Source organism: Orycteropus afer, unplaced genomic scaffold (assembly GCF_000298275.1).
Source record: "Orycteropus afer afer isolate SDZICR_OR568_19922 unplaced genomic scaffold, OryAfe1.0 scaffold00131, whole genome shotgun sequence".
Taxonomy (NCBI): domain Eukaryota; kingdom Metazoa; phylum Chordata; class Mammalia; order Tubulidentata; family Orycteropodidae; genus Orycteropus; species Orycteropus afer.
In genome coordinates, this window is record NW_006921718.1 from 7,334,069 (window position 1) to 7,346,249 (window position 12,181).

The following is a 12,181-nucleotide window of genomic DNA, read 5'->3' on the forward strand; positions in this document are numbered from 1 at the left end:
CGAGATGGTATCTCATTGTTGTTTTGATTTGCATCTCTCTGATGGCTAATGATCATGAGAATTTCTTCCTGTATTTGTTGGCTGCCTGAATATCTTCTTTGGTGAAGTGTCTATTTATGTCTTCTGCCCATTTTTGAATTGGATTGTTTGTCTTTTTGTTGTTGAGGTGTTGGAGTTTTCTATAAATTTAGAGATAAATCCTTGTGAGATACATCATTGCCGAATATTTTTTCCCCAATCTGTAGGTTCTCTTTTTGACTCTTTTGAAGTTTTTTGAAGTACATAAAAATTTAATTTCTAGAAGGTACCAGCAGAACTGACAGGGAAGGCCAGGAAGCAGCAGCAGACAGATATATCATTGTTTTATATGAAGAAGAATGTGGCATCAGGATTGGAGGAAGGCTTATTAACAACCTGTGATATGCAGACAACACAATTTTGCTTGCTGAAAGTGAGGATGACTTAGAGCACTTACTGATGAAGATTAAAGACTACAGTCTACAGTGTGGATTACACTTTGGTAGAAAGAAAACAAAAATCCTCACAACTGGACCAATAAGCAGCATCATGATATATAGAGAAAATATTGAAGTTGTCAAAGACTTCATATTACTTGGTTCTACAATCAACACCAATGGAAGTAGCAGTCAAAACATCAAAAGACGTATTGCATTGGGCAAATCTGCTGCAAAAGACCTCTTTCAAGCGCTGAAGAACAAAGGTATTTCCTTGAAGACTAAGATGCGCCTAAGCCAAGCCATGGTATTTTCAATCACCTCATATGCATGGGAGAGCTGGACAATGAATAAGGGAGATCGAAGAAGAGTTGATACTTTTGAGGTATGGTGTTGGCGAAGAATGCTGAAAGTACTATGGACTGCTAAAGGAACTAACAAATTTGTCCTGGAAGAAGTGCAGCTGGAATGCCCCTTGGAAGCGAGGATGGCCAGATTTCATCTCACTTACTTGGTCATATCATCAGAAGGGACCATTCTTCTGAGAAGGCTGTCATGCTTGGTAAAGTGGAGAGTCAACAAAAGAGGGGAAGGCCCTCAACAAGATGGATTGACACGGTGGCTGCAGTGATGGGCTCAGGTATGGTAGGGATTGTGAGGCTGGCACAACTGGACAGTGTTTCGTTCTGTTGTACATAGGGTCACTATGAGTCGGAGATGACTCGATGACACATAACAACAACAACAACAGAAGGTCCCATTCATCCAGTTTATCTTCTGCTGTTTGTGCATTTTAGGTTACTCTTGACAGTCTATTTATGCCATAAATTAGGACCCCTAAATTTGCCCCTATTTTTTCCTTGAGGAACTTTATAGTTTTAGGTTTCACATTTAAGTCTTTGATCCATCTGGAGTTAGTTTTTGTGTATGGTGTGAGGTACAGATCTTGTTTCATTTTTCTGCAAATGGATCTCCAGTTTTGAAAGCATCATTTGTTAAAGAAACTATCTCTTCCCCCTTTAATGGATTTTGGCCCTTTGTTAAATATCAGCTGACCATAGGTCGATGGATCTGTTTCTGGGTTCTCAATTCTATTCCACTTGTCTATGTGTCTATTGTTGTACCAATACTAGGCTGTTTTGACTACTGTGGCTGTATCGTAGGTTTGAGATCTGGGAGTGTGAGACCTCCTACTTTGTTCTTCTACTTTGCTTATCTGAGATGTCTTTCCTTTACATATAAAATTAGTGATTGGTTTTCCTAGATCCTTAAAAAATGTTGATGGGATCTGGATCGGGATTGCATTGAATGTATAGATTGCTTTGGGTGGTATTGACATTTTCACAATGTTCAATCTTCCTATCCACGAGCATGGCATATTCTTCCATTTATGTAGATCTCTTACAGTTTCTTGAAGTACTGTTCTATAGTTTTATTTGTACAGATTTTTTTTGTGTCCCTGGTAAGATTTATTGCCAAATATTCTTTTTTTTATTTTTTTGGTTGTTATTATAAATGGTATCGATTTCCTTATTTCCTTTTTAACAATCTCTTTGCTACGGTAGAGGAATCCAATTGATTTTTGGATGTTGATCTTGTATCCTGCCACTATGCTAAATCTCTCAATTAGTTTTTTTTTTTTTTTTTTTGCTGAGTCACTTGGATTTTCTTTGCAGAGGATCATATCATCAGCAAATAGGGATAGTCTGACTTCCTCTTTACCAATTTGGATATCTTTGATTTCCTTTTCTTGCCTTAGTGCCCTGGCTAGGACTTCTAATACAATGTTGAATAGAAGTGGTGATAGAGGGCATCATTGTCTGGTTCCTGTTCGTAAGGGGAATGGTTTTAGTCTTGCTCCATTGAGAATAATGTTGGCTATTACTAAGGAGTTCTGGTAGCGTATGCCTAAGACACTTGACTGCTAACCAGATGGCTGGCAGTTCAAACCCACCAGCCACTCCTCGGGAGGAAGGTTGGGCAATCTACTTCTGTAGTGATACTGCCTCAGAAATCCAAGGAGGAGTTGCTACGAGTTGGGTCTGATTTGATGGCACATAACAACAACATTGGTTTTGCATAAATCAAAAAACTAAACTCACTGCCATCGAGTTGTTTCCAACTCAGAGTGACCCCCATTGGGTTTCCAAGGCTGTAAATCTTTACTGAAGTAGATTGCCCAGTCTTCTTTCCATGGATCAGTTGGTGGGTTTGAACTGCTGACCTACCTATTAGCAGTCAAGTCCCTTATTCACTATGCCACTAGATTTCCTTTTGCATATATGCCTTTTATTATGTTGAGGAATATCCCTTCTATTCCTATTTTGCTGAGAGCTTTATCAGGAATAGGTATTGGATTTTATCAAATGCCTTTATTTCTTCGATTGATATTATCATGTAGTTCTTTTCCTTTGTTTTATTTATGCGATGGATGGTGTTGATTGTTTTTCTAATGTTGAACCATCCTTGCATACCTGCTACGAACCCCACTTTGTCATAATGTATTATTTTTTTCATATGTTGTTGGATCTATTGGCTAGGATTTTTTTTTTTTTTTTTTGTGAAGATTTTTGCATCTATATTCATGAGGGGTATTGGTCTGTAGTTTTCATTTTTAGTGATGTCTTTGCCTGGTTTTGGTTTCAAAGTTATGCTTGCTTCATAAAATGAGTTAGGGAGGATTCCATCCTTTTCTATGTTCTGGAGTAGTTTAAGTAGGATTGGTATCAGTTCTTCTCTGAACATTTGGTAGAATTCTCCAGTGAAACTATCAGACTCAGGAAAATTTTAGAGTCACCTAGTACCATTTACTGTCTTTGTGTGCATGGGACTTGCTCAGTTTTAACACTGAAAGCTCCATGTCCTCCATGGCAAACTGGGACAATCTGTCTCCTTAGAGTGAACATAGCTGCATTAAAGTAAAGCAGCCTCTTACCCAGGGTTTGTGGATCTCCAGGGCACAAAGGGAGCCTGAGGGAGCCATGCTAGACTATTTGTGTATTCACATGTTCTGTGAAATTATACACAATACTTTGTATGTATGAGTATGTATCTGGGTAGAAAGCCCATAGCTCTCATCAGATTCTCAAAGGGATCCTCACTCTAAAAAAAAAAAAAAAAAAAAAAAGTTAAGAATAATCTTCTTAAATGTTAGGATTACTGTTAGTGGACTCTGCTCTTCTGGTTTTGGCTTTATTGGCTAGTCTAGTCTTATCTGTCAAACTAAAAGATCAAATGGTTACATATGCAGTTGCTGGAAAAATGTCTTGAAGAACCTGTGTGAAATGACTACACAGAACCTGGGTGCTTAGAAAAAAACCTTGACTTCTGAGAGATGCTTTCTCAGACAAGGGATAATTTTCTTTAAGGCCCAGGGCACCCAGCAATCCCCTCTGGCTCAATATCAGAGCACAGGGAACCATAAGCTCACCTCCACCCCTCCCAATTTGGAGACCATGGTAAATTAGTGTTCAACACATTCCAAGCACCTTCCAGTGTGTCTTGAAAGCAGAGGCTAGAAATATGAAAACTACATTGTCTAGACTCCCTTGCAGCTAGTGTTCCAGGTTTGCTTTAGAACCATGAATTGACGCACTCACATGTGATTTGGAGGGTGGAAGTAAGGCAGAGACTGTTATTTTGTTTCTGCTATTTTTGCTGACAAGGTATCTGTAGAGTATGTGACTTCTTTGTTGCAGTGTTAGCAGAGATGTCTATGCTTAACTTCATTGGTGTTGAGATGGTAGGGTGCTGAGTGTCTGTTTTGTGGGTGTGACTAGGAATAGGGAGTGGATGGTTTTGGAGCTGGCAGCTGCAGCAGCAGCTTCCTGATCATGGTGGATTCTTGGCTAAAGAAAGCTCCTGACTTGGTTGTAAGAGGCCTAGGAGCTGGCAGAATTCCGAATGTGATTTCCCGATCTTGGAAGAAGAGCAGCTCCTTTGGAAGCCCTGGTTCTACGGGGAGCTTTTGGAAGTAATGTCTGAGAGTTCAGCCTAGAGTTCATTTCTTTAGGCATCCCAATAATTCTGAAAACCATTTAATACTCTGAAATAAATCTCTTTCTGCTTAAGCCAGCTGGAGTAGATTCTGGTCTCTGAACCCAAACCTTGATCCATACAGAGGCAGAGTTAGGATATGTGACTAGGTCAGGGGACCTCACTAATTTCATCAAAGAAATAAAAGTGGCTTCTGAAGTCTTTTCCAGGATACACTAGTGGAACTTCATGAATGTAAATATAAAGTTGAAAACAAATCAGAAATCAACTCTATCATGTTGGTGATGAGGCACTATGGATTTGGAGTTTTAGGCAGCAGTGCCTTGGCAAATATTTATTTAGCAGTGTTCAAAGGTTTAAACCAAAAACCAAACCCACTGCCACTGAGTTGATTCTGACTCATAGTGACCCCCTTTGGGTTTCCAAGGCTGTAAATCTTTATAAAAGTAGATTGCCTCATTCTTCCTCCTGTGGAGCAACTGGTGGGTTTGAACCACCGACCTTCTGGTTAGCAGCCAAATGCCTTAACCGCTATGCCACTAGAGCTTCTGTTCAAAGGTCAAGGCTCTCTATTTGCCGGATACTACTACTCTGGTCACTACAGAGATGTACACTAAAGTAAGGAGAGAAATAATTAATCAGATTTGCTGTAACTTCGAGGAAGATCCTCTAAGGACAGTTCTAGTTTCTGTGTATGTTCCAATGCCAAACAATTGCGGATCACTTCTCCACTTCCTTGGACTTGGATAGTGGAAACAGGTTCCCTAAGAAGTGGACAATTACCCCTCCCAGTATCCCCAAAGCCAGGACAGCATTTATAAATTAATGCATTAGCATAGACTCTCGGGCAATCTTTGAGCTTGGTTAGTGTGAAACTGTTTCGTAAGTCCTGGTCATCTCTAGGTAAACCAATAAAATGGAATTTCCTGCCCTGCCTGGCTAAGGACTAGACCTTGGACTTCTGGTTACCCCACCCAGGCTCAGACACCTCATGAGACTCAGCTTGAAACAAAGGAGACATGTCTCCTCCATGGTCATCACTACAATAGTAGTTGATGGGAACAAGATTTTCTAGAGGCACTGGGAAGCTTCCAGAATGAAATTAGATTACAAATGTAAATAACTGACAGCTTGTAGGCCAATCAGGAGAGAACCACAATAGCAGCGCTCCTGACCTGAAGAGCTGCCATTCTCAAAATCTAGTTTCTATGGCCTCAGCAGCATTTATATCATAGTGATTCTTGCCCCAGAATCAATGATAATACTTGAGAAACTACACAGATATTAATGTGAGTCATTTTATGATAGATTATTATGCTTTCCTCCTATATAGAATGTTAAGGACTCCTGGTGGTACAACTGCTAAATGATTCACTACTAGTAGAAAGGTTGGCAGTTCAAACCCACCCAGTAGCTCTGCAGGAAAAAGACCTGATAATCTGCTCCCTTAAAAATTATAACCTAAAAAACTCTATGGGACAATTCTACTCTGTCACACAGGGTCACTATGGGTTGAAATGGACTCAAAGGCACCTAACAACAATAACATATACACTGTTAGAGGGCAGTGGTGGTTCAGTGGTGGAATTCTAGCCTTCCATGTAGGAGATCTGGGCTTGATTCCCAGCCAGTGAAGGCTTACGTTGTGATGATACTGAATAGGTTTCTAAAGAGCTTCCAGACTAACATGGAGTAGGAAGAAAGGCTTGCTTAGTGATCTATTTTTAAAAAACAGCCAATGAAAACCCTATGGATCACAACAGCCCAATCTGCAACCAATCATGGGGGTGGTGCAAGACCATGCAGTGTTTCATCCCATTGTGTATGGGGTCACCATGGGCTGGAGGTCAAGTCTCCATAGGTAAGCCCTATGGAGCTAACAGCAGCAGCAGCAACAACAATAATAACTTAGAGGATGTTAGAAGATAACCACGTAGAAAGCCAATGATGGTAGCAAAACAGAATTATCTGAATTGAGATCACGTACCTACATTAGAAAGCCCTCCTCTTGGGGTAATGCTCTCTATGGCTGCTTTCACATCTCTGGAATTCATGTGAGTCTTGAGATTAAACTGAGTAGCAGGGCTGTCTCTGGAGAGTCAGAATAAGAAATAAAAATCAGCTGGGAAGTTATTACTTTCAGAGAAAAGCAGAAATCATAGTCTTTTATATACAAATAGAATAGAAGCTTCTTCAAAGTCAAGCTGTGGTTTGAAAAATGCTCCACTACCAAATGGTTGGGAGCTCTGGTAGGTAGCATAGTGGCCAAGGCACTTACTTGACTGCTAACCAGAAGGCTGGCGGTTCAAACCCACCAGCCACTCCTTGGAAGATGGGGCAATCCACTTCCGTAGTGATACTGCCTCGGAAACCCAAGGAGGGGTCGCTATGAGTTGGGTCCAACTCAACAACACATAACAACAACAACAACAACAACCAAATGGTTGGTGGTTCGAACTCAACAGCCATTCCATGGGAGAAAGATGAGGCAGACTGCTTCCATAAAGATTTACAGCCTTGGAAATCCTAGGAGGCAGTTCTACTTTGTCCTTTATGGTTGCCATCAGTTGGAATTGACTTGACAGCAACAGATTTGGTTTTAGGTGGACAGAAGTAATAGAGAAAGGAGGAGACTGGAATCCTCCTCAGTGTATGTAGAGAGAAACAGCTTATTCCAAGACTTGTTGTTGTTGTTGTTGTTAAGTGCCGTCGAGTCGTTTCCGACTCATAGCGACCCCATGCACAGCAGAACGAAACACTGCCCGATCCCGCACCAGCCCCACAATCCCTGCTATACTCGAGCCCATCATCGCAGCCACTGTATCAATCCATCTCGTTGAAGGCCTCCCCCTCTTTCGTCGACCCTCCACCCTACCAAGCATGACATCCTTCTTCAGGGAATGGTCCCTTCTTACAACATGACCAAAATAGGTGAGACGAAGTCTGGCCATTCTTGCTTCCAAGGAGCATTCTGGCTGCACTTCCTCCAGGACAGATCTGTTAGTTCTTTTAGCAGTCCATGGTACTTTCAGCATTCTTCGCCAGCACCACAACTCAAAAGCATCAACTCTTCTTCGGTCTTCCCTATTCATTGTCCAGCTCTCACATGCATACAAGGTGATTGGAAATATCATGGCTTGTGTCAGGCGCACCTTAGTCCTCAAGGAGATATCCTTGCTCCTCAGCACTTGAAACAGTTCCTTCGCAGTTGACTTTCCCAATGCTACACGATGTCTAATGTCCTGACTGCTGCTTCCGTTGGCATCGATTGTAGAACCAAGCAATGTGAATTCCTTGACAACCTCAATCTTCTCTCCATTGATTGTGATGCTGCTCATTGGTCCAGTTGTGAGGATTTTTGTTTTCTTTATGTTGAGATGTAATCCATACTGCAGACTGTATTCTTCAACCTTCATCAGTAGGTGCCTTAAGTCATCCTCACTTTCAGCAAGCAAAGTTGTATCGTCTGCATATCTCAGGTTGTTAATGATTCTTCCTCCAATCCTGATACCACGTTTTTCTTCATATAGTCCAGCTTCTCGGATTATTTGCTCAGCATATAGATTGAATAAGTGTGGAGAAAGAATACAACCCTGACGCACTCCCTTCTTGATTTTAAACCATGTAGTGTCCCCTTGTTCTGTTCGAACGACAGCCTCCTGGTCAAGGTACAGATTCCTCATGAGTACAATCAAGTGCTCAGGGATTCCCATTCTTCTCAATGTTATCCATAATTTGTCATGATCCACACAATCAAATGCCTTTGCATAGTCAATAAAACACAAGTAAACATCTTTCTGGTATTCTTTGCCTTGAGCCAAGATCCATCTGACAACAGCTATGATATCCCTTGTTCCACGTCCTCTTCTGAATCCGGCTTGAACCTCTGGAAGTTCTCTGTCAATATACTGCTGCAAACGTTTCTGAATTATCTTCAGTAATATCTTACTTGCATGTGATATTAGTGATATTGTTCTATAATTTCTACATTCTGTGGGATCACCTTTCTTTGGAATGGGCACAAATATGGATCTCTTCCAGTCAGTTGGCCAGGTAGCTGTCCTCCAAATCTCTTGGCATAACTGAGTGAGCGCCTCCAATGGGGCATCTGTTTGTTGAAATCTCTCAATCGGTATGCCATCAATTCCCGGAGCCTTGTTCTTCGCCAGTTCTTTCATTGCAGCTTTGACTTCTTCCTTCATTACCATTGGTTCTAGATCATATGCCACTTCCTGAAATGGATGAAGATCGATCAGTTCTTTTTGGTACAGTGACTCTGTGTATTCCTGCCATCTTCTCTTGATGTTTCCTGCATCATTCAATATTTTGCCCATAGAATCTCTCACTATTGCAACTCGAGGCTTAAATTTTTTCTTCAGTTCTTTCAGTTTGAGAAATGCTGAGCGTGTTCTTCCCTTTTGGTTTTCAGACTCCAGGTCTTTGCACATTTCATTATAGTAATTGGCTTTGTCTACTCGAGCTGCTCTCTGAAATCTTCTGTTCAGCTCTTTTACCTTTCCATTTCTTCCGTTTGCTTTAGCGATTCTCCGCTCAAGGGCAAGGTTCAGAGTCTCTTCTGTCATCCACTTTGGTCTTCTCTTCTTTTCTTGTCTTTTTAGTGATCTCTTGCTTTCTTCATGGATAATGTTCTTGATATCTTCCCACAATTCATCTGGCTTTCGGTCACTGGTGTTCAATGCATCAAATCTATTCTTTAGATGATCTCTAAATTCAGGAGGGATATATTCAAGATCATATTTTGGCTCTCGTGGACTTGTTTTAATTGTCTTTAACTTCAAGTAAAAAGTATATATTCTAGTTCTGATTGTGGCATTTCCTAGCTGTGGCCTTGGGGGAAGTCATTCAAACTTTTGGGCCTCTGTCTTCTCATTTAGATAAAAACAACAACCGCAACACCTATGATACTGCTAATAATCAGAACTATTGTCAAGTGGGATTTTGCAAGTGTAAGGATCATGTCTACTGAGCGCCCAAAGTCCTGGCTGTCCTAGACACTCCTCTACAGGAAGAAAATTTCAACTACTAGCCACTTTCTGAATTACCCCTCAAACTGGAATTTCATTGTAATAGTGATGCCACTATTATAGTTATAATAGTAATTATAATAGTGTGGCTCTTGAGAGTAGGCAAGACTATTCAATTCTCACTCAGAGGATCAATGTCTATTCTATCAAGGGTTAAAAAAGATTAGCTGGAGTTTTGTTAGCCATCAAGTTGGTCCCTGACTCAAGGTGACCTCATGAACAAGGAAAAGAAATGTTACCCAGTTCTATGACCTCCCCACGATCCACTGAGGATTGGACCATTTGGCTGATTTTCAGAAGTGCATTGCCAGTCCTTTCTTCCTAGTCCATCTTGGTCTGGGCATTCTGCTGAAACTTCTTCATCATAACAACACACCAGCTTCCACTGACAGACAAGTGGTGGCTGCACGTGGCCTGCATTAGTCTGGAATTGAACTCAGGTCTCCAGCGTGGAAGGCAAGAATTCTACCACTGAACCACCACCACCCCATAACTGGAAAGGAGTTGGAGCAAATTTAACTGGAGAAACAGAAAGAGGATCCTTTTCTAGAGATAAGTCTCCACAGATAAACCCTGTGAACAGGCTTGGGAGCCACTGAGTAGTTGGATGTGCAATACTTTTTACTGCCAAGACAAGGGTGTTCCAGGAGGGAGGAGGGCCGCATGAATTGAGCGTGCTCCTTAAAAGAGTTCATGAAGCATTGACATGCAGCATTGGCCTGCTGCGCTCAGAAGGGCTGTGCTTGGTTTAATGTCCTGTGGCTGCTGCCTTAAAATTCTTAATACTTTTTGAATAAAGGACCCCACAAATTAGCAGCCAGTCCTTGCGGAAAGAGAAAAGGAGACTTGAAAATGAGGCTTTTCCACAAACACAAGGAGTAGATCCAGGAAGAAGCAGCTCTGGGCATTTTTCCAGTGGGAACTCTAAGGGGGTTCTTGTCCAAGACCTCCCTTCTGCCTTCCCTCCCTCCTTATTTTTAAATCTTTCCAGCCACCACAGTGATTTATGTTACAGGAAAAAGAGTAAAGAGGCTTGAAGGATACCCTCCTGCCCACCATTTTATTAGTGAATACTAGGGCCTGGGAGCCTGGGTGGCATAGTGTCTATGGCATTTGACTGCTAACCAGAGGACTGGCAGTTCAAACCCACTCAGTGTGTTTGAGTGGTGGTTCAGCCACTCCTTGGAAGGAAGGTTGGGCAGTCTAATTCCATAGAGATACTGCCTGGGAAACCCAAGGAGGGGGTCACTATGAGCCAAAACTGACTCAGGCTTAAGGGTTTATGCATTTATATTCTTACAGATCAATTCCAGTAAATGTTATCCTCTATTCTCAGCCACCAAGCTCAAAATCTGGACACTCCACTCATACAACCTGTGAGGAAGGTCCTCTCCATCTCTTGACACCACTTGCTTTTATTCCCTCCTCAGTATCTCTATGGCAACCATGCACTCAGGCCCACCCTCCCTGGCAGGTTCCATTATAAGAATTTCTAAAATATAATGCCAGTTACACACATATCTACTAAAGGACTGTTCCTCAAATTCAGCCCTGGGTTTAAAGTTCCTTTGCTCAAAAACCACCAGTGGCTCTGGCTGTTAATTTTCATCTTTCAAAACCAGCCCAAATTTAATTCTAATCTATCATTTTGATGCTCTTCTCACTCTCTCCCTCCCCTCCCTGTCTCCTCCCACCATGTTCTATCATGTAGTCAGAATAAACTTCTCACTATTTCCTGGCTTTCTAGCTTTGTCCCTTTGCTCATCTCTTCCCTCAGCTAGAAGTCCAAACCTTGCCTTCCCTCAAGCTCCAGCTACCTGTCTTCCTAATCCTTGCCCCAGTGTGAGGGTTATGTTTGCGTGTCAACTTGGCTGGGCCTGGTTGAGTCGCTGGGCAGCTGGTGGTAGTTATTCCCCATGATGAGACTGGCAATCAACTCCATTGTGGAATCTACCACAAGCAGCTGAGTAGCTGCCTTTGGAATGTTGTCTGCTTCCTGTATGTAAGGAGAAGCCTTTGGGAATGGTCTCTAGCCTATGGCACTCTTGGCCTCTGCATGCAGCCGTGTCATTGCTCAGCAGCCTGGTATGCTCTGTCGACCTTGGGACTTACAATGAACTTAAATTAATGGCCTGCAGTGTGATTTGGTAACATTGGAACTGTGCCTTTTTACTTTTCAACCTTGGGGCTTCTCAGCTTCAGCAGCCAGCAGCTGTCTGAGTGAAGAAATGCCTCTAGCTCCAGTGGGCCAGGGGGAGCTCTGGTAGCATAGTGGCTAAGACACTTGCCTGCTAACCAGACGGCTGGTGGTTCAAACCCACCAGCCACTCCTCGGAAGGAAGGTTGGGCAATCCTACTTCCGTAGTGATACTGCCTCGGAAACCCAAGGAGGGGTCGCTATGAGTCGGGTTTGACTCGACGGCACATAACAACAACAACAACCAGTGGGCCAGGAGCAGGAGGCAGAGCTGAACCCCAAGGTTGAGGGGCTTTCATCCAGCCCCTAGAGCCTGGCACTTTGAACTTGGACTTAAAGCCTCCAAATTGTAAGAGAATAAACTCCTGTTTGTTAAGGCCATCCCATTTGTGGTATATTTCTGTCAGAGTGGCATTAGGTAACCAGAACACTCAGCTTACAATCTTTAAGCTGATTCAGCTTTTTCTTCCCCACAACACATACAGTAC

The 12,181-nt window shown here is 42.2% G+C and overlaps 1 protein-coding gene across 1 annotated transcript in view; it reads right to left on the reverse strand.

Moving 5' to 3' along the window:
- Positions 1-12,181, reverse strand: part of VIT (vitrin) — a 150,330-nt gene that overhangs the window by 17,711 nt on the left and 120,438 nt on the right. The window contains exon 7 of the mRNA XM_007945083.1: positions 6,439-6,540. Within this exon, the coding sequence (XP_007943274.1) occupies positions 6,439-6,540 (102 nt within the window). The remainder of the gene's footprint in view (positions 1-6,438; positions 6,541-12,181) is intronic.